The 24,382-nt window shown below is 32.8% G+C and overlaps 1 protein-coding gene across 2 annotated transcripts in view; it reads right to left on the bottom strand.

The window, feature by feature from the left end:
* VPS13C (vacuolar protein sorting 13 homolog C) overlaps positions 1–24,382 on the bottom strand; it is a 177,043-nt gene that overhangs the window by 116,641 nt on the left and 36,020 nt on the right. For both annotated transcript variants that reach the window (XM_079913053.1, XM_079913054.1), the window contains exons 6-16: positions 23,280–23,389; positions 20,915–20,974; positions 18,411–18,470; positions 16,972–17,052; positions 15,967–16,024; positions 13,193–13,320; positions 11,679–11,785; positions 10,934–11,105; positions 9,711–9,773; positions 5,912–6,041; positions 5,249–5,343 (exon numbers count right to left, since the gene is read on the bottom strand). In XM_079913053.1, coding sequence (XP_079769179.1) covers positions 5,249–5,343; positions 5,912–6,041; positions 9,711–9,773; positions 10,934–11,105; positions 11,679–11,785; positions 13,193–13,320; positions 15,967–16,024; positions 16,972–17,052; positions 18,411–18,470; positions 20,915–20,974; positions 23,280–23,389 — 1,064 coding nt within the window. The remainder of the gene's footprint in view (positions 1–5,248; positions 5,344–5,911; positions 6,042–9,710; positions 9,774–10,933; positions 11,106–11,678; positions 11,786–13,192; positions 13,321–15,966; positions 16,025–16,971; positions 17,053–18,410; positions 18,471–20,914; positions 20,975–23,279; positions 23,390–24,382) is intronic.

Below are 24,382 nucleotides of genomic sequence, written 5' to 3'. Positions count from 1 at the left end.
GGGGAGCAATACTCATTTCAGAAAAAACAGACTTTGAAACAAAGTCTATTTAAAAAAGACAAAGAAAGGCATTATATAATGAAAAAGAGATCAATACAAAAATAGAATATAACACTCATTAACATATATACACCAAATACAGGAGCACCGAGATACATAAAGCAAATATTAACAGACATAAAGGGAGAAACTGACAATAATACAAATAATAGTAGGGGACTTTAACACTCCACTTACATAAATGGACAGATCATCTAGACAGAAAATCAATGAGGAAACAGTGGTCTTAAATGACACAACAGACCAGATGGACTTAATAGATATCTATAGGACATTCCATCCAAAAACAGAAAAATACACATTGTTTTCAAATGCACATGGAATGTTCTCCATGATATATCATATGCTAGCCCACAAAACAAGTCTCAACAAATTTAAGAGGACAGAAATCATACCAAGCAATTCTTCCAAGCACAGTGGTATGAAACTAGAAATCAACTACAGGAAGCAAAGGGGGACAAGCATGAACACATGGAGACTAAACAATATGCTATTAAAAAACCAAAAAGTCAATGAAGAAATCAAAGAGGAAATCATAAAATATCTCCAGACAAACGAAAACGGAAACACAACTCTCCAAAATCTATGGCATGCAGTGAAAGCAGTTCTGAGAGAGGTTCATATCAATACAGGCCTACCTTAAGAAATAAGAAAAATCTCAAATTACAAAAGTTACCATCTAAAGTAATAAGAAAAAGAAGACACAAAGACCAAAGTCAGCAGAAGGAAGAACACAATAAAGATCAGAGAGGAAATAAATAAAATAGAGACCAATAACTAGGCTCACCAAGGTGAAAAGAGAGAACCCACACAAACAAAACAAGAAATGCAAGAGGAGAAATAACAACCATTACCACAGAACTGCAAAAAATCATAAGAGAATACTATGAACAGTTATATGCCAACAAATTGGACAACTTTTCTAAAAGAAATGGACAAATTTCTAGAAACATACAACCTTCCAAGACTGAATCAAGAAGAAACAGACAATCTGAACAGACTGACCATTAGTAGTAAAATTGAGTTAGTAATCAGAAATCTCCCAGCAAACAAAAGTACAGAACAAAACAGCTTCATAGCGAAATTCTACTAAACATATAAAGAAGAGTTATCACCTATCCTTCTCAAACTATTCCAAAAAACTGAAGAGGAAAGAACACTCCCAAATTCATTCTCTGAGGCCACCAATACCCTGATACCAAAACCAGACCAAGACACTACAAAAAAAGAAAACTACAGGCCAATATCTCTGATGAATATTGTTGCAAAAGTCCTTAACAATATATTCGCAAACTGAATTCAACAATATATAAAAAGGGTCATACACCATGATCAAGTAGGATTTATTCCAAGGATGTAAGGATGGTTCAATATTCGCAAATCAATCAATATGATACACCACATTAACAAAAGGAAGGATAAGAATCACATAATCATCTCAATAGATACAGAAAAAGCATTTGACAAAATTCAACATCCATTCATGACAAAAGTCTCATCACAGTTGGTACAGTCGGAACATATCTTAACATAATAAAGAGCATTTATGACAAACCCACAGCTAACATCATACTCAATGCCAAAAAGCTAAAAGCTTTTCCTCTAAAATCAGGAACAAGACAGGAATGCCCACTCTCACCACTTCTATTTAACATACCATTGGAAGTCCTAACCACAGCCATCAGACGAGAAAAAGAAATAAAAGGTATCTAAATTGGAAGGGAAGAAGTAAAACTATCACTGTTTTCAGATGACATTACACTACGTATAGAAAAGCCTAAAGCCTCTGCCTAAAAACTCTTAGAACTAATAAATGAATTCAGTAAAGTTGCAGGATAGACGATTAATAAACAGAAATCTATTGCTTTTTTATACACTAGTAATGAATGATCAGGAACAGAATGCAAGGTAACAATCGCATTTAAAATCACATCAAAAAGAATAAAATAGCTTAGGAATAAACTTAACCAAGAAGGTGAAAGACCTATACTCTGAAAATTATATAATGCCGATAATGGAAATTGAAGATGGTACAAAGAAATGAAAAGATAACCCATGTTCTTAACTTGGAAGAATTAATATTGTTAAAATGGCCATACTACCCAAAGCAATCTACTGATTTAATGTCATCCCTATCAAAGTACCCATGATATTTTTCACAGATCTAGAACAAATAATTCTAAAATTTATATGGAACCATAAATGACTCCAAATTACCAAAGTAATTTTGAGAAAAAAGAACAAAGCTAGAGGTATCACGCTACCTGATTTCAGAGTATACTACAAAGCTACAGTAATCAAAACGGTATGGTACCTGCATAAAAAGAGATACAGAGATCAACAGAACACAATAGAGAGCCCAGAAATAAACCCACACACTTACGGTCAATTAATCTATGACAAAAGAGGGAAGAATAAACAACAGAGAAAAGACAATCTCTTCAATAAGTGATGCTGGGAAAACTGGGCAGTACATGTAAAAGAATGAAATTAGAACATTTCCTCACCCCACATACAAAAATAAACTCAAAATGGACCGAAGACCTAAATGTAAGCATCTGAAACCATAAAACTCACAAGAATATTCACAGGCAGAATATTCTCTGACACAAATCGCAGCAATATTTTTTTGATCTGTCTCCTAAGGCAAAAGAAACAGAAGCAAAAATAAATAAACAGGCCCTATTAAACTTAAAAGCTTTTGCAGAGCAAAGGAAACCACTGACAACATGGAAAGGCAACCTACCATATAAGGGAAAATATTTTCAGGTGATATTACCAATAAGGGGTTAATATCCAAAATATATAAACAACTTATACAACTCAATATCAAAAGACAACTAACCTGATTAAAAAAATGGGAAGAACACCTGAGTAAACATTTTTTTCACTGAAGATAGAGATGGCCAAAAGACACATGAAAAAAATTTCAACATGGCTAATCATCAGAGAAATGCAAGTCAAAACTGAAATATCACCTCACGCCTGTCAAAATGGTTATTATCAAAAAGTCCACAAATAACAAACAAATGTTGAAGAGGGTGTGGAGAAAAGGGAACCCTCCTACACTATTGGTGGTAATGTAAATTGGTGCAGCCACTATGGAAAACAGTATAGCCATTCCTCAGAAAACTGAAAGTAGAATTGTCATATGATCCAGCAATTCCACTCCTGGGTGTGTATCTGAAGAAAACGAAAACACTAATTCAAAAAGATACATGCACCCCAATGTTCACAGCAGCAATACATACAACAGCTAGGATATGGAAGCAACCTAAATGTCCATCAACAGATATAGAGAACAAACTAGTGGTTACCAGATGGGCAAGGGAAAGGGGGATGGGCACAAAAGGTGTTTGGAAATTAAAAGGTACAAACTATTATATAGAAAATAATAAGCAACAAGGATATATTGTACATCACAGGGAAATATAGTCATTATTTTGTAAGAACTTTAAATGGAGCATAATCTATAAAAAAACTGAATCACCATGATGTAAACCTGAAACTAATATAATATTGTAAATCAACTACACTTCAACTAAAAAACATTAATAACTTCATATGGAGAACATTTGCCAATGTTCTTTAGAAAAAAAAAATAACAAACCACAATGAGATACCACCTCACACCTGTTAGAATGGCTATTATGCTGTACCAATTTATATTCCCATGCTTGTACACTGTGGGTGGGAATGTAAATTGGTATAGTCACTATAAGAACCAGTGAGGAGGCTCCTCAAAAAACTAAATAGAGAAGTACCTTATGATCCAGCAATTCCACTTCTGGATATTTATCTGAAGGAAATGAAATCAATACCTCAAAGAGATATATGCACTCCCATGTTCACTGAAGCATTATTCACAACAGCCAAGACATTATAACAACCTAGGTGTCCACTGACTGATGAAAAAATAAAGAAAATGTGGTGTGGATATACACAATGGAATATTATTTAACCATAAAAAGGAAGGAAATCCTGCAACAACATGGATGTAGCTTGAGGACATTATGCTAAGTAAAGTAAGTCGAACAGAGAAAGACAAATACTGTATGGTCTCACTTATATGTGGAATCTAAAAAGACCAGAGAATAGACTGGTGGTTTCCAGGAACAGGGAGCAGGGTATGGGGGAAATTGGTGAAGGTAGTCAAAGGTACAAACTTCCAGTTATAAAATGACTAATTTCTAGGGATGTAATGTAATTTAACAAATACATAAAAGACTCCTACAAACCAATAAGAAAAAGACAACCCAATAATGAACAAGAGACTCAAAAGCTACTGCACAAAAGAGGATATCTATCAGGCCTACAACAGTACAAGAAAGTGAAAAACCTCTTCAGTCATCCAGAAAACACAAATTAAAACCACAATGAAATACTACATACTAACCATTTAGAATGGATAAATTTAAAAGACTGATGATGGTAAGAGTTGGTAAAGATGTGGAACAATAAGAATCCTCATATACCAATGATGGAAATGTTTTTCACATTGGAAAAGTATTTAGCAGAATCTATTAAAGTTAAACATACTCATATCCTATGATACACCAATTCTACTCCTAAGGATATACTGAGCAGAAAATCTCATATGCCCACTAAAAGATATTTACAAGAAGTTAACAGCAGCATAACAACCAAAAAACAAAAACAACCCAAATGCCCATAAACAAAAGTATGAATAAATAAGTTGTGGTATTTTCAAATGAAAATACCTACACAACAATGAAAGTGAGCAAAATACACACAGTGAAAGAACAGAGATAGATCTCACAGTAATGCCCTATCTATTGCACAGTCTATAATTTAACCGATAGTAATTACACAGCTGTTCTTTATGACACATCAAATGAGCAATACATTTTGGTTTTGATGACTCTTTTATACATGAGTTACATTTCACACACACAGATTTTTTAAGATAAAATTTTTAAAAGACAATTTACCTCTATAATAAGTACTTTTTATCAGGTTATTCTCACATTCATTAAAGCAACTAAATCTAAAGTTGGAGACAGTTTTAATTGGTAAGGTCTGACTGAAACATTTAACAAAAAGTAAAGCAGAAACAAACTGTAACGTATTTTTATTAGTTACTTTAAAAATCAATAACTTGTTTAACCCAATTAAAGATAACACAGAAAAACGAAACCACCTAAATAATTACCACCTAAACAATTACCTGCTTGGGTAAAGTTAGGTTGTGGGTGCTCTCACTATAACCAATAGCCGTGAAGAGCTTATCTTTTTCCTCTGGTGTCATAAGGTCATCAATAGCTACAAAAAGATAATATTTTAAGAAATCAATTGCTTCAGTCTTACAGATACAATAAAAAAAATCAAACCAAACTAACGAGTGGCCTAAAATCAATAGACACAAATGCTAAAGCAAAAGCAGCAAAGTAATTTCCTCTAATATACTATTTTGACTTGTTAAACATCATGTATTTGCTTATTTAGGTGAAGAAAATGCAAAGAGACACCATTAAGGGAATTCAGATGTCACATAACAATTTTATAATTCCCTAAGTATTTTAAAAATTAAGTGAAACATCTAATTAAATATCCATGTAAAAAAGTAACAATAAGGAATGCTACCTGTGAGATTTCTGAATTTCAAGTTTTAAAATTTCACACAAATAACTTTTCTCAAAAATTCGAAGTTTTATTTTAGTTAAATAAACATGGGAATGTTCCATCCTGATGTATTTGTTTATATGTTTACTATACTAAGCTACTTTTATTTCAAAAATATTATGAAATAAAATTCCACTGACTGGTTAAAACATAATTTATATATTTTTTCCTTATCAGTGTACAATAAACTATCTGACTTGGAACTTACTTTCAGGAATCAAAGATTCTTCATCTTTTTTCTTAGATTCCTTCTTACCCCAAAACCCACTAAACCAGCCTCCACGTTTCTCGCCTCTGTCAGTAGACTTTTTCCTTAATTTTTGCCCAGATCGAATCACCTAAAAAATAAAAATTAAAAAATTTAATTAAAGAATAAATGCCCTCTTCACTTTCAGGTGTAGCCAGGTAAGAACAATGGTTAATTTTTTTAACACTAAGTTAAAAGCAGTCAATAAAGCTAGTTCCTTCTGAAACGATTCTCAACATTATTTGGTTAATACAGTCTATTAATTTATATACTTGTCACACCTACTGACAGCTTTCTGACGAAGTTGCATTTTGTAAGTTAAGGTTTCAGGTAAAATTCTTCTGAGCAATGTGTCTTCCAAATTTACAAGGTAAGGAGCTACTATGACAGGAGATTTTTAAAATGAAAAGTTCCCTGAAAGGAAGACACTTCCACACTCAAAAATAAAATTTAAGAATCCTATTTCATAATTCACATACACTGTTGACTTGCTAACTATGAACATGTTTGGGGGACAGAATATAAATAAAATTAGAAAGTCCTCAAATCTCATTTCATCCTGTTTCTCAACAAATCCTGGCTTGATTATCTGCTGCTTCTTGTCTTTACCCACTTTTCAGTAAAACACAGACAAATAACTCAAAAGTGGAAAACAAAAGGATGAAAACAATATAGGGCTTAAATAATTTAGACTCTATCTTCTCATTTCCTGAATAAGTAAATAATTTGCCCACTTTAACTTTAAAATATTTTAAATTGGTAGTAAATTGGTAACATACTGCAAGCTTCTGTGTGTACCAAAAAGTGAAATAATCCAAAAGACAAGTTAAAGAGCTGAATTCTATAGTAAAGAGAATAAGTTTGATTAACAACTCAGTTTAAACTAAGTAAGTTATCTTTAACAAGTAGACATTAAACAAATAATAGGGGAATAGGTCTATATCTGGCCACAAAATCATTGATGGTCCCAGTTATATCTCAGCTCTAACTTTTGTCAAGCTTAATCTATTTTCAGCAGTCAGAAATGTAATGGGTAAAAAAATATATAGCTGATTAGTTTATATTTTATATGAAATAATATTTAACTTCTTTATTCTCCTAGCATAGAAGATTAGTATGCATTTTTATTTTTCACAGTAAAATATATCTATGAGACCATAAATTTTTAAATGTGTATAAAATTTAATATGAAGAGGTATGCAAAACCCTTTCACTTTTTCCTAAATACCACCTCTGTTGCCTTCACTTCCCTTCCCTGTCCAGCTAAGAGGCCAAGGTAAATAACTTCATCCAATCCTCTACCTACATTTTAAACTCTCTGGCCCTGCAGATTTTCCACTATAATGAAAAAACATCAATCTTGGATGAATCTAATTGCCTTCTCTTCATCTATATCCCATCCTTCTTTAGCCACAGCATCCAATAATTTATCTTCTTCCCTCAATGTTGAAGCAACTGATAAGTAGTATTAAGAACACCCAATTAAACTGAAGCAACTTAATTTAGGGAGGATTAGAATTATCTGTTTCTTCTGGCAAAATGTTTCTCTAATTCATAGGAACAAATCCACAGTAGCAGCAAATACCTTTTAAAATATTCACACTCTCTGCCCCACCTTGGGGAATTTGTCCTTAAGAAAATAAGAGACGTTTGAGAAAATGTAAAGACAAGGCTCCTCATTGTAGTGTCATTTATAATCAAATATAACCAGTGGGAAATAGTAAGCAAATTCTGGTATACGAACAGAATTGAATACTAGTCAGTTATTTAAAATTATGTTGGATAAACAATTCTATGGAATACTATATAAAACAGAACACTAACTTTTTTTTTAAAGAAAGAAAAGCAACTTACAAAACCTTTTCTTGACTCCACAATCGCCACAAGTTGCCACTCCCTTTATCTTGCTTTCCACTTACAGTGAAGTATCATGACTGTCTGTACTTAGTCTCTCCAATTCCTCATCTTCCACTCCCTCTCATTCCTATCAAATTTCTACCCATACTATTCTATAAAACTTGCTCTTTAAATGATTTCTTTAAGGCTAAATCCAATGATGAACTTTCAGTTCCATGATGGCCTACCTAAGCCCTCTACAACACATCCTTCATTGCTTATTACAACAACAAATTCTGGACAAAACATAAAAAGTATCTACCACAGACTCTGAAAAGTTAGCAAAAGTGGAGGGAAGTCAACACTTGGAGAAGTGACCTTTTCAATAGTGAGTTTCCTCACTTTTTTTTTTCACATGTTGTATTCATCCCCCACCTGCCCTAAAACTTCTCCCTCCTGGTGTTCTTACCCTTGGACAGTCCCCTTCCCTTGAGTGTGGGCATGACCTGTGACTCGTTTCTAACCAATAAAATACGGCAAGGGTGATGAGATGTACATAATTATGTGCATAGCATTGTGCCAGGCACATAACAGTCTAAGTGGTTTATATGGTTTATCAGGTACTCCACACAATAACCCTATGATGTAGGTACTGTGAATTAATATAGTTTTACAAATGAGGAAACTGAGGCACTGGCAGGTTAAATAGTCAACCCAAGGTCAAACAAGTAGCGGATAGCAAAGCTGGGATTAGAATCCAGACCATCTGACTCCCAAGTCTACACTCTTAACTATTATGCTAGTACAACAGGCACTCAATGAGCACTTACTAAGTATATAAATGAACAAGTGCATATGCTTTAATCCCATTTAAAAAAATGAGTATGTGTATAAAGATCTATGACTATAAAAAAGACTGGAAGAATACACAAAAAGTTATTAACAGTAGTTATCTTTAGTGTGTGAGATAAAGGGTATTTCTATTTTCTTTTTTTGTGGATCTTTATTTTCTAACTTTTCTACAATGAGTTTATTGCACTTATAATTTATTTTTTCATTTACCAAAAAAGTCACGTTACAGAATAATAGAAATGACATGGAACAATGAGGACAAGGTACCAAGTGGGATAAGTCAGCAATTACAAAACATTACAAACAGACTGAGTCCAATTTTAGAAAAAAAAGAAAGGAAGAGAAGAGGGAGAGAAGGAGGGAAGGAGGGAAAAAAAGAAAATGTGTTAAAGAAAGGAGGAAGGAAGGGAGAGAAGAGAAAATAAAGGGAAAGAAATGGGGGATACAAAAGCATAAATAACTAGGTACATATGCATGAGAGAAAAACTAGAAGCCTACATATCAAAATGTTAACACCAGCATTCTGTGTTAGTAGGATTATGGATGACTTTTACTTACTTTCTTTTGGGGGTCAGCAAATTTTTAGTTATAAAATTAGAAAATTTGCCCCTTCATATTAGTAGGGTTTTCTCCTCCAATATTCCAATTAATTTTCTCCTGAGACTAAATTAAGACATGAAAACTCAACCTTTATTCTCACGTGAGTAAATCTAAACAACTTCCTATGAAACTTAAATTTCTTGATCCCAGGTTTAAAGGAGTAGTATTAACATGTTTAAAACATAAAATCAGCTAATAAAAATGATTGACATATATACACTACCATGGGTGAAATACATAGATAGTGGGAACCTGCTGTACAGCACAGGGAGCTCGGCTCAGTGCTCTGTGGTGACCTAGATGGGTGGGATGGGGGGATAGGAGGGAGGTCCAAGAGGGAGGGGATGTATGTACACATATAGCTGATTCATTTTGTCGTACAGGAGAAACTAACCCAATACTGTAAAGCAAATATACTCCAGTTTAAAAAAAAAAAATTATCATGAAGAAAAAAAAAAGAAAAAAAGATTACCTCAACTTGTGCTTGTTGCCTTGCTAAAATTATGTTAAAAACATCTAGTGGCCTCTCCAAATCCTAAAAAACAAAGAGACACTTGTAAACAAAGAAAATGGTCATTAGATTAAAAACATTTTTTTCTTCTATGATTTCTAGGATTATTCTAGTCCGTGAACAAACAGCAATTTGTGATCTATTGAAAGTATAATATATATAAATTTGAATGTACACTTGGCTTTTACATTTTTACGTTTTTGCAATGTGAGAAACAATTTTCCAAGAAAGTAAATGCTTGTTAAATACAATATGAAAATAAGAATTTTAATGAGACCACTATAATACAGAGATAGCCATACATGCAAGTGGAAACAAAAATATTTAGGACGGGGACCTGTTTTAGGTATTAGCCTTATGGTTGTTACTTCTGACTCCCTCTTTTCTGTGTTATTTCACAATCATCGTACCAAAGGCACCTTAATAAAACACAAAATTTAAGAATGTAAAATTCTTCAAATCAAGTACACTAAAGCAGAAACCAACTTGGGGAATTTATGTAAGAGGAATCTAACATGTAGTGGGTGACCTGTGTGTCACATGCTCTATGTGTTATTTCATGCAATTCTCACAACTCTGTAAGACAGATACTGTTTCCATTTTATACATGAGTATACCAGATCTAAGATACTGAGAAACTTGATGCTTTTTCTAATATATAATATTAGTGATTGTTATATATTTCAGAATAACAATTTGATTAACTCTTTATGTTATGAATTTGTAGCAAAAACAGTGATATAATCAAGATCAGATGATATTAAGCAAATTATGTGTTTTTCTATATGTCAGAAGGGGGTAAATAAGACTCCTATCTTGAGGATAAGAACTATTTTTTACAAATAATACTTTGAACTCTTAAAAAAAAAGCCACTAACAAAACTAACAATACACATCTAGCTAATATTAAACACATATGTGAACAGCTCTGATATTGATTTTCTAAACATTATTATAAAAACCAAACACATTTCTCCAAATAGTTTACAAGTACCCTGATATTAGGAAGCTTTTTTTCAAAGGAAATAACAGGGGAAAAAATACTCTGCATTTTCCATACAATTCTCTCAAAAAGAGCTCAGTTCTGTTGTTTCTAAAATTATATTTAAATTTAAGTTAAATTAAATTAACATTAAAGGATGATTTAACAAATAATAGCTCTCACCAATATATACAAGATATACCTGAATTTGTTTCTGTATTTCTTCTGGGACTTTAGTCTGTGTTAGCTTATTTTTGTAGGCACTTTTATAACTCTTGAGCAATTGCCTGTGTTTTTTTATGTTACTCCATGACCACATCCGTGTATACCTTCTTATGTGAACTTCAAGAACAGAATCAATTGCATATTTCCACCTGCAAATCAAATTTTGTTAATGCACATTTGAATACGAAGGTTTAAGAAACAGGAGGAAAATAGCTTTGACATTTTAGAGCTACACTGTTACTCTTTTTGTTCTTATTAACTGTATTCCTATAAAAGCTCAGCGATAACATTTCTATTCCCCAGTACTTCAATTCTCTGACTTAAATAGATTATGAATGGAACAAACCACTCCAGGAAGAGGATATGCCAAAGCAAAATCATAAAGACACAAAATGACATGTTGTGTGAAATTAACAGTATCCCAATATGGTTGCCACACTGGAGTTCATATCCATTACTGAAGGGCAATAAGATCAAAAAAAAGTTGAAAGTCTTGAATACTGAGTTAAGAATTTGGGAATAATCTAGGAGCAGGAGTACAAGAGAACGTGTTTATTAAAAAAAAAGAGTAACAAGAACATAATATAAAAGATATCCCTCTCATGTCTCTAAAAAATTAAGTGGCTTCATTACATGGCTTTAAAGGTCTCTTAGCTCTGAGAGTCCCTAACTATATGATTACATGGTTCTCATAAAATATTTTTTTAAAAATTCTAACTTACCATTGTCGACCATTGGTATGAAGTGGTAAATAAGGCTTATATTTCCTGTAAGGAGCATTTCTAACCATATAATCCACTGATTCCAAAAGGTCAATCATACTTAAGTACTATTAAAACAAAAACCAAGTTAACGTTTGTTACATCACACACATGAATAAACACCAAATTCTGTTATATTTTCATTATAGTGAGACTTCAAACTCTCTGAACAATGAATATCATAGTTGTCTGGTAATTCAATAATATATTTCATCAGATTTAAGACAACAATGATTATAAGTTGTAAGATAATTTTAAGTTCTACTACAAAAAAAAAAACAGTACTGCCAATTAAACTGTCATACCACCAATAATAATATACATCCTATTTTCAAATATATTAAAGTGTGAAATAAATGTAAATCTTAGAACCAATGAAATATGGTATCTGTAACTACTAACATGAAACATGCCGATTCCTAAAACTACATATTTTTCTCTGGACCATCATTTCAAGCAGTTGTTATCTATAAGCTGAATTTCAAATTGCTCCAGAAAATTATTGCATAACTAAAGCAAGATAAAGCTATTTAACCACCCATCTTAACCACCAATACAACAACTCTGTGTGTATCTGGTAAACAGCTCAAATGGAGGGAAACACACACACACAACTATAGGCAAAATAAAGAAGGGAAGTCCAGCCTCTTCTCCATTTTTTCTTAACGCAACTCTACCTAAGAGTTACCACACGGCTATTCAGTACTTAACATGCAGATAGTCTGAATTTAAATGTATTTGTAAGTATAAAATAAACCCCAGATTTTGAAGACTTAAGAAAAAAATAAAAATATAAAATATTGTAACAATTTTTAATTTTGATTACATGTTGAAATGATATTTTGGGTATGTTAAATAAAATGTTATTCATTTTAGTAATTGTTTTCCTCTTTTCTTTATTTTGCTAATGCAGCTACTAGAAAATTTAAAATTACCCATATGACTTGCATTATATTTGTACTGGACTGCACTGGGCTAAAAGCTCAGTTAGCTAAATCTCCCATCCTCCTTTCACTTCCAGTTCTCCAGATGTCTTATCCAAACTCCTTAGGCACATAACCAAACTTGAGAAACAAGTGAAGGAAAAGAAGCTTGCCAACATAGCTATTCTAAAAATTAAGTGAACAATATTTAATGTAAGAGTGTCTGCTATTAAAATCTGAGGAAGAAAAAAACTATTAAAACCCTCCATCAAGAACTGGGAATTAAATGGGAATCATGTCATTCACTATAATTTGGTAAGATTCTCCACCAAGAAGGGAAAAATCAGATAAAATGAAGGAAAACTATTTCTTATATATGGTATTTATTTTCTTTTAAAAATACACATATAATCTATTTTTAGGAGATATATCAAATCTCAACATAACAAACCAAAAGAACCACCAGAGCACTGGAGAAGGAATAATCACAGAGGACAAAAGCCACTGAAATTCAAGGTTAATCAAAGCTATAAATACCCAAATGAATCTTACCTGAGGTTTGGTCAATTCAATGGCAATATTTTGTACTTCTATGTTCCAATCAAGTTTAGGTGTTTTGAGCTCTGTTTCTGCATAAGGATTCATGTAGAGTTTTGCAGAGGCTGATATTGGCTGGAAAACTTACATAACATGGGAAGACGTAAGATATGTTTACATGCCCTTACATATGAGCAACTGTAAATAATTATGAGAACACTGTTACTTTGAAAGTAGAGAAAAATGACCAAAAATATGTAAAAAAAATCACTACCAAAAACTATGTAAGCATCTACTTATCTGCATAATACAAACTGTCAGACTCAATGTAAAAGTGGAATCTCCAAAGAGGAAACTGGCGCTTTATGCTTCTAAGTAAGAAATGTACAAAATATAGACAATCTAATCTTGGTTATTCACAGTCTGTGTAAAATTATGTTTCCCTTCCTTGCTACAAGACATTTAATGATTTTAGTATTCATTAAAAATAATAATACAGGGGGAGGGATAAATTGGGAGATTGGGATTGACATATACACACTACTATATATAAAACAGATCACTAATAAGAACCTACTGTATAGCACAGGGAACTCTACTCAATACTCTGTAATGGCCTATATGGGAAAAGAATCTAAAAAAGAGTGGATATCTGTATATGTATAGCTGATTCACTTTGCTGTACACCTAAAACTAACACAACATTGTAAATCAACTACATTCCAATAAAAATTTAAAAAATAATTACAAAGTATTGCCTGACATGGCCCCCCCCCAAAAAAATACTAACACAATGTAGGAAACAAAATTTGATTACTTTCCATATTATTTAATCATAGTCAGAATTTAGGAACAGAATCATGAATGAAATTCATATTACCCAGAAAAAAAATTGCCTACTACTTTATAATTTTCAAAATGATCATTACATACATAATCTTAGACTCAACTAAAGGCAACTAAGGCAATATTTTTGAAGTTGAGAAGTAGTATGAAAAAGCATATTAGGGAAGATGACAGAGCAAAGTAATGTAATAAATTTTAATTGCAAATAGTATTAAAATTATATAAATTGTGGTATCTTACAGTAGTTACAATTTGCATAAGACTGTATAAAAATTTTAATTTATTTAGAGGTTATTTATAAATGAAACATGTCTCAGGAAAAAGTTGTAGATTTTTCTGAACAAGTTCTTTCATGAGTGAAACTAAATGCTCTCACAAACTAACAGTATCCAAAAACTCTGTCATCGTTTAATAGAGAGGTTTGTGGACATAAAGAGGAAGTGCCAGCCAGCTCTCATATAAAGGCAATTAGCTATAAAAGAATAAGAAGAAAACAACAGTGAATGAGAGTAGTATGGAGTATAGAAGAACACTGGCATGAAAGCTGAGAACAAACATCAAGTGGTACACTAAATAAAAACAAAAGAATAGCATCTTTAGAACAAAACTGAAATGGAGAAAATGAATGGGATAAATACAGAGGCAGCTTTGTTAGAGATCTATTTAAAAATAAGTAAAGGTGAGGCTGCCAAGAGATAGAAAAGCTTACTGAAAAAAGATCTCTGGAGAAATATGAATCAAAACAACAATGAGGTGCCCCCTCACACCTGTCAGAATGGATACCATCAAAAAGTCTGCAAATAGCAAATGCTGGAGAGGATGTGAAGAAAGGGGAACCCTTGTGCACTGTCGGTGGGAAATGTAAATTGGGGCAGCCACCATGGAAAACAATATGAAGGTTCCTCAAAAAAAAAACAAAAATAGAACTACCATATGACCCAGCAATTCCACTTCTGGGTATATATCCTGAAAAAATAAAAACACTAATTTGAAAAGATACATGCACCCCAATGTTAACAGCAGCACTATTTACAATAGCCAAGACATGGAAGCAACCCAAGTGCCCATCAACAGACGAATGGATTAAGATGCGGTACATATATACAATGGAATATTACTCAGCCATAAAAAAGAATCAAATACTGCCATTTACAGCAATGTGGATGAACCTAGAGAATATTATGCTTAGTAAAATAAAACAGAGAAAGACAAATATATGATATCACTTATATGTGTAATCTAAAAAATAATACAGATGAATGTATATGCAAAAGAGAAACAACTCACAGATGTAGAAAACAAACTTGTGATTACCAAAGAGGAGAGGGAAGGAGAAGGGACAAATTAGGGTTATGGGATTAACAGATACAAACTGCTATACATAAAATAGATAAGCAATAAGGATTTACTGTATAGCACAGGGAATTATACCCACTATCTTATAATAATCCATAATGAAGTATAATCTGTAAAAATACAGAATCGCTAGGCTGTACACCTGAAACTAACATAATATTGTAAATCAACTATACTTCATTAAAAAAAAAAATCTCTGGAGTAGTCAGTCTGTCTTAATACTGCAATAGTGACATGCTCAGATCCTGAATATCAAGATCTCAGAGATTTCGTTATTAAACAAAGAAAAGAAAACCTAATTCCTAAAACAAAGTAGACAATAACAAGGTAGGAAGAAAACATGGAGGTCAAGGGGGTTAACTGTTGGAAGTGAACTACAGCCACAGTGCCCTTCGCACTCTCCAGTGGTGTGTTATAATCTATTTCTAAACACTAAGTTATATACCAAATATGCTGTATCATAAAACTAACATAAAAAATTAATACTTTCTCTTTGTCAAAATAACTTTATCAGAAAAAGTAGTTTAAAATAAAGTATTTAATCCCATGCTTCTTATAACATGAAATAAACTTTTACCATTACTTACTGTATTGATGGTTTGGGGGTATATTGTTACTTGTAAGAATTTCACTTTTCAGCTGACCCTAAATAAAAATTTGAATTATATGAGAATGAAAAAGAAAATGCATACATATTCAGACACACACACAAACACAAACACACACAAACACACACACACACAAATTTGGTCCTAAATCAATATCTTTATTCCCATCTTCACAATTATTAGTCTATAAGAAAAACACACTGAGCACTATTTACAAATATATTTCTTTAGAATATTACTTTAGTAGATAATTTTTATAAATTCTAAATATCTGGAAACAAGATTTTAAGACTGTGTTCCCCTTTGACTTAAAATGCGTATATGTGTACATACATATATACACATATATATATATATACATACACACACACACACACACATCCATGAATTAGGATCTCAAACACTTTCTAGACAAAGGCAAATTAACCTAATGTTACAATATCTTTCTGAGAAATAAAAGATAGAATCTTGGAATTAATTCAATTCAGAAAATTCAACTGTTCTTCCTTTCTCTAAGTAAATAAACATGACTAAGACTGGCTTAGCACACTTAGTTTTGAAGCAATCGTTCACTATTCAAGAATGCATCATCACAAATGCTTAAAACATTTGCTAAGAACACATTTTTTAGATCTGAAAGGTATCACCTTTCTTTACAATACTCTTCAAGTAATCATTCTCATATGAAACTCCACAACGCAACCAGAATACCATCAAAATGAGAATGTAAAAAACCATAAACACAGTTTTAACGTGATAGTATAGGTTCTCATCTCACTGTCAAGAGAATGATTTCACAAAGATCTTCAAAATCAAAAGTGCTTTTTTTTAAAGATAGAGTGATTCCAAAAACTGTGTTGCACACTTCTGACTTAGTTACATACAACTTAAACAAAAGACTGATATCCTGTCCTCATTAAAGACCGCTATGTAAAACAAATCTATGGAGTGTGGTTAGCTCTTCAAGGTACGAACTGAAATTACCAAGATGTGTTCCCTTGACTCCGGGTACGACATGACGCAGTTAACATTCCAGTAGGCACTGAGACTATCAAGCCGTATAAGCTATAGAAGAAAATGGAAAAGGTCAGGTAACTAACACACTGAAATTATGAATCAATATTAAGAGATTATTCTCATGTTCACTACCCCAAAATTCTCCAGTTGCCATTTTGAACTTTTAAAGGAAAGGAGATATTGCAAAAATGGAGGAAAATATATGTATGTTATACAGAGACTTTATTATTAATCTAGAATTTGCTAAATTGTGCTTCCAGAAACACTATTCCCAAGGGGATTCATTCATTCAGTGATCAAATATTTATTGAGAATTTAGTATTTAACAGACTGTAAATATTTCACTGAATAAGAAATACATAATTCAGGACTTCCCTGGTGGCGCAGTGGTTAAGAATCTGCCTGCCAATGCAGGGGACATGGGTTCAAGCCCTGCTCCAGGAAGATCCCACATGTCGTGGAGCAACTAAGCCTGTGCGCCACAACTGCTGAGCCTGCGCTCTAGAGCCTGTGTGCCACATCTACTGAAGCCTGCGCGCCTACAGCCTGTGCTCTGCAATGAGAGACGCCACTGCAATAAGAAGCCCGTGCACCCCAAGGAAGAGTAGCCCCCGCTTGCTGCAACTAGAGAAAGCCCACGTGCAGCAACAAAGACCCAATGCAGCCAAAAATAAATAAATTTATTAAAAAAAAAAAAAAAAAAAGAAAGGCATGATTCCTCCAGTGGTTACAAATGGCTGTTTCAAGGGAGGGGTGAGGGGAAAGGATTCTATGATGAACAAAGGTGGGGAAAGCTACATACTAAATATCCTTCTTAAAGATTCACAATGTTTATTAGCATATTTAAAGTACTGTGAAGTCCTGGAGTTTAAAACAAAATAAAATGTACCTGTTTAACTATGTACAGCTTTCTACTTTAGTCAGTAATCTTACTTGACCAGAGAATATTTTTTCAACAAATCTGATAATATCTTAATTACCTAATGCTCCATGAAGTACAAAGTGGGAAACATTAATTTTATTCAGTTTCTTTATATTCTAGGTGAAGAATCTAAACCTCAGAATAGGTAAGTTATTACAGAAGGTTGTCACATAGTAAGTAGCAGAGCCAAAACTGGACCCAAAACTTTTAACCCACATTCCAATGGTATATTATGCTCCATGAATACAATTTGGGAAACATTAATTTTATCCGGTTTCTTTATATTCTAGGTGAAGAATCTAAACCTCAGAATAGGTTAAGTGATTACAGAAGGTCACATAGTAAGTAGCAGAGCCAAAGCTGGACCCAAACCTTTTAACTCATATTCCAATGGCATATTCTGCTCCATCAAGGTTTCTTGAAGAGAATACATTAAGTGTTTGTACTTAGGAAAATAAATGGATTAAAAAGTCTAGTCTAATACCTTGTATATAATTTTTTCTGCTTCATTTAATATGCATGGAGTCCAGTATTCATTTGCAGTCTAAAAGAAAAAAAAAGAGTAACTTTCAAATGAAGTATATGTATCAACAAAACAGTGCTCTAATAACCGTAACAAAATAAATTGGGAATAAAAAGACATTTAGCTAATGATTGCTAATGTTAGTTACCTGTTTCTTTACATATTTGTATTACAAAATCAAAGGAACAGTGAAAATGGAATTGAGGAGGTTCTAATTTAACTGAGTTCATTCATTCAGAAAATAATTACTGAGCTACTCTGTGTCTGTGTGTGGAAGGAATTGGGTATGAATAAAAACAGAGAGCCAGCCTATAAACTATTGAAGAAGGTCCACGTTCTTGTAAAAATTAAATAAATAAATAATTATTGCGAAGTAGGAAGAAAACCAGGAGAATATGGAAATCACAGCATGACCATGTTTCTACAAAGTCAGTATGGTCAGCAATGCCAAAAGCTGCTGTGAGATAAACTAAAATAAGCTTACTTAAGCGGCCAGGGCATTACCAATGAACTTGTTAAGAGCAGTTTCAGTGGAGCAGTAGAATAAGAGTATAGTGGGTAGGGAGTCATTAGGAGGTGGGGAAATAAAGATAGCAAAGGTAGAGAATTTTCTCACAAACTTAGAAAGAAGAGAAGGAGAAGGCAATAGTTAGATGGGGCCTGGGTGCAGTGGGAGAAGGTTAAGGAGAGGCTTTTTAATTTTAATATAAAAGAGACGCTTGAATGTATTTAAATGCTTAGAAGAAGGAGGTAGGGAAGGGAGAAGAGGGAAGAAGAAGGGTTGAAAATTTAGGAAAGAGAAGGAAATTGACAGAAATAAGGAAGAAAAGGCAAAAGGTAGGAGGAGGTGAGAGAAAAGGGGGAAAAAGTCTCCTAAGGACATGGGGGATGACGGGATCCAGATCAGAGGTGGGAAGATTATCTTAGATATAAAAGTTAGTTTGTAAGTGGAAAGATGGAAAGAAGGAATGGTATAGATACAGAAAGAGTTAAGTTTGCTATTATTGTTGTTATAATAGTCAATGTAGTAGCTGAAGCAGAAACTGAGCCAGACAATGTACCAAATGCTTTACACAAACTATCTAATTTAATCATCACAAAAACACTAAAATATAGGTACTATTGTATCAATGAATGAAGGCTGGATAGAAGGAAACCAACATGATAACCAGTTCAGTAATGTGTCACAGGTGCTTTGATAAAATATAATGGGGAACATAAAAGAAGGAATGGTAACTTCTAAAAGTGAAGTAAAAAAAAAGAATGAGAAAGACGGTAGTATCGGAAGGAACTATTAAAGCCTGAATAGAATCACCAGGCAGATTAAGGGAAAAGAATAACGCAGGCAAAGAAAACCATATGAACAATCTGAGCAAAGATACAGAGGATCAAACAACAGCACACACTAAGGAAACTACACACCATCCTTAGAATGCCTGTTATCAGTCAATGGGAACTGTGTGACTATTTTGTATTTTTCATTTGGTCTTCTAGAATCTCAACATTAAACAGTGAGTTCACTTATGACTAATATTGCTGGTCTCATTCTTCTGGAACAATTCGCTCTCTGCCTTTCAGAACACAGATTCTGGTTTCTTTAGAAGTGTTATAGTATTATTTCTTTTTTATTGAAAGCTACTTCAAATTCATTTTGGAAACAAGCAGAGGATAAACAGTGTATTAAACACTAGCTTCCTTGACTCCCTTTCCTTTGTTTCTCCAGTACCTTTTCTTTCATTTTTCTGCTTTGATCTTCAACTGATGTATACCTCTACTTCTCTGCATGCATGTATCTTCTTAAGGCCTCCATGTAACAATGTCCTTTTTCTGTTTAATAGTCTACTTCTCTTTCTTTTTTTTCTTCGTCTTCTTTCCCTACTAAGGCCCTCTTCATATAACTAATCAAAAGGCAAAAATGTACCCAGTATGATCTACTGCTCACTGTCCTTAACTTTAAAACATGTTTCCTACCACTTAGTTGTCCATAATAGTAAAAAAATGTCCAACCTGGATATACACACTCTATATCCTTAAAGACCTTTAAGAGGAAAACCAAACTGCATTATAAAATACTTAATCAAAATAAATTAGCTTATGTACATTTCAATATAATAAACAGATACAATGTATAAACTATTTGGAAATTATACTATGGACAATAACATGACTCTATAGAAATCTATCTTCCCCTAATTTACTAAAGATTTAAGATACAGCTTTTAATACTTTCAAAACACTTGTTCTTGATATTTTGAAATCTGTTAAATTCAAAGGTAAATCAAAATAATTAGAGACTATAATAAAAGTATCACTAAAAGTTGTAAATTCCTAGAAAAGCTGTAGAAAGATTACACGTAAAAATAAAACAGCTATTTGTAGTAATAGCTGATTTTAGGAAATTCACCCCGTGACTTGAGAATGATATTTCACAGGTTCCACAGAAATTTTAAATAAGGTAACTTTACCAATAGACTAAGTTCTCCCAGTGTGACACCAAATGAAAGAGGCCGCTTTGGATCTGTTACCTATCAAAGACAAAAAGGTGACATTAAAATATACTGATAGTGAGGGTAAATCCATTCTCCACTCTACAATAGGCAACATAGGACAATGAGTTTAAAAGTAACGCAACCAAACGGATTTGTGTAAAAGAAAGGGAAGGAAGACAGTAACATGGCTGGGATTTTCCATATTTTGTAGGCATGACACTAACATGATACTTTCCTAGTGGAACTATTTTCTTACTAGAAGTGAGAAGATTCACTCACTAGGACTAAACAGACTCTTGTCTACATAGTTTAAAAGAGACAGTCTCTTTATGTATATACCGTTAAAGATGTTCTCCATAGATAAATAAAACAAGGAGTTGCAGGTAAAACCATGCCACTAAATTATTTTTAAAACATTTAAGATTTTCACATTTAGAAATGTGAACTGTCTATTTAAGCCTTTAATTTCCCGGACACTTTAAAAATGGTTTGTTAGAAGATGCTTCAAGATTCTTAACGTTTAATTTCCTCAATCCCTTAACTCAAAATATGCCAATGTTAAACTTCTATTTCTCATCTTCAATACCTAAATTATATTTATACACAGTGCTTAAACTGTGCCATGGTGTGTACGATGTCATTGTTTTCGACATCTCAAAGATGTCCAAAAGTCAGTGTTTTTTGGTCATGAAAGAAAATAGGGAAACTAGAGAGAGGAGAAAAATCATGTTCTAAATCATCCACCACAGACTTGAGTTTAGTCACCTAAATGCATGCTCTGGTACAGCTGCAAAGCACAAAGAGCTTTGTGAGCTTTGTTTTTAATATTAGATATATTATGATTTGTGGCAAAATGTATTTCCCCTCATTCCCATATTCATCTTTTTATACCTATGGATATCAAGCTCAAAATAACTTGCAGTTATTTCAGAAGGAACTTTAATAAAACACAACTCCTCAGCTGCTAATGCACTACCCATAAATTACTGCTATCATACAAAGAACATCTTTCTGATAATCATACTTTTCCTCCCCCCATTTCTATATTTTTCACTATCCTTCTAGACACAATAATTAAGGTAATCACATTGAAAGAGGCAATAGAAGGAAGATCCCTTTGTGCTTTTAATTTTTTTTCTTTAGGTTATTTTAATATATTTTGTCGCTGACACCAATTTAAATGTAATTGATACTACTTGTCCCACTCCTATGCATCTCTGTATTTCTTCATTAAAGAGAAAGAAATAATGTACCTTTTGAATTGTATTTGCTCAATAAAAAAGCTTAGTTTAAGTTTAAACTGAGATTATCATTCACCAACATGCCATTAGCTTTAAGAATAATTCTTTTACTTCCAAGATGGGGTGAGTCAATTTTATTTTCCTAAGTTTGTTTTAAACAAGGAGATTTATTATTTTGGTTTTTAGACATTATTTGTTAGCAAAATTCAGTGTAATGACTACAGAAAAACCAAAACATAAAAGTCAGTGTAAGATAGAGATGGTGTATCTTGAAAAACCACAGGTGTGTCTTACTGAATATTAAGTTACAAAAGGAACTTATCAGGAAAGTAAAATAAATTCTATACATGGCAGTATGACTTTAATTCAATCCAAACTTAAAGCAAACTAAAAACAAAAAAGAAAGCAAACTCATTTTTGGAAAAGATGAAAAAGCATTTCCAATTTGTTAGGTAAATGAAAAAAATTCAAGGCTTCTCATGTATGTTTCGAACTTTAAGACAAAGCAGTGCCTATTAAGTTCAAAATATTTGTTACATTTTAACTAAAATTAATCAGTAAAATAGTTCTTAATCAACTAATGTTAAACTGTTGCTTATAAGTGAAGTGTGGTTTCTAAATATTGCTACACATGTGTGTGAGTAGCTGTGGGTGTTAAAATCCAACATGGTGGAAAGTAAAGTGAATGAGACTAGCAGCCAACTGACCCAAATTTTAGTCCCCTCTCTACCAACTACCATTATGAACGATTACTTCATCACCTCTGGAAACTAATTTTTTGTTATTAATAAAAAAAATTAGTTCCTTAAAGTTATATTAGTCTAAGTCTTTAAACAAAATTCAAAATAAATGATAGAGAAAAATCCAAAAATCTCTTAAATTAGCTTTAGAAAGGAACATATGGAAGTTTTATGATATATGTACACACATTAATGCCGGATGAAAAAAGCCTAACACAAGGAAGGAGATATGGTAGTGTACTAATCAGGAAAAAAAATCTATCTTGGATTCAAAATTGCTATTTATGGGCAAATCAAGAATTAGTGTCATAAAATACACACTTAATTACTAACTTAAACCAAGTAAACTAAGTTACTTACATCATCTTCATATTTAATGTGAATGTCTGTGATTTTTACTTGTACATTTTTAATTACTTGAGTTGCCAATTTTTCCAACAATGTATCCTTTTTGGCTTCTTTTGGTTTATCTATAAAAAACAGGAAAATACAAGTTCAAGACTTGAAATTCTCCAACAGAAGGCAGAGAGCAGAAGCAAGAAGAACTACAATTCTCCAGCCTGTGGAAGGAAAACCACATTCACAGAAAGATAGACAAAATGAAAAGGCAAAAGACTTTGTACCACATGAAGGAACAAGATAAAACCCAAGAAATGAAGTGGAGATAGGCAACCTTCCAGGACAAGAATTCAGAATAATAATAGTGAAGATGATCCAGGACCTCAGAAAAAGAATAGAGGCAAAGATCGAGAAGATGCAAGAAATGTTTAACAAAGACCTAGAAGAATTAAAGAACAGACACCTAGAAGAGTTAAAGAACAAACAATCAGAGATGAACAATATAATAACTGAAATGAAAAATACACTAGAAGGAATCAACAGCAGAATAACTGAGGCAGAAGAATGGATAAGTGACCCGGAAGACAATGGTGGAATTCACTGCCACAGAAGAGAATAAAGAAAAAAGAATGAAAAGAAATCAAGACAGCCTAAGAGATCTCTGGGACAACATTAAACACAACAACATTCACATTATAGGGGTCCCAGAAGAAGAAGAGAGACAGAAAAGACTTGAGAAAATACTTTAAGACATTACAGTCAAAAACTTCCCTAACATAGGAAACGAAATAGCTACCCAAGTCCCAGAAGTACAGAGAGTCCAGGCAGGATAAACCCAAGGAGAAACAAGCTCACACACCTAGTAATAAAACTGACAAAAATCAAAGAAAAATTATTGAAAGCCACAAGGGAAAAACGACAAATAACATACAAGGGAACTCTCATACGGTTAACAGCTGATTTCTCAGCAGAAACTCTACAAGCCAGAAGGGAGTGGCATGATACATTTAAAGTGATGAAAGGGAAGAAACTACCACCCAGATTACTCTACCCAGAAAGGATCTCATTCAGATTCGACAGAGAAATCAAAAGCTTTACAGACAAGCAAAAGCTAAGAGAAATCA

This window comes from Stenella coeruleoalba (genome assembly GCF_951394435.1).
Source record: "Stenella coeruleoalba genome assembly, chromosome: 2".
NCBI lineage: Eukaryota > Metazoa > Chordata > Mammalia > Artiodactyla > Delphinidae > Stenella > Stenella coeruleoalba.
This window is presented reverse-complemented; position numbering and strand designations above follow the sequence as displayed.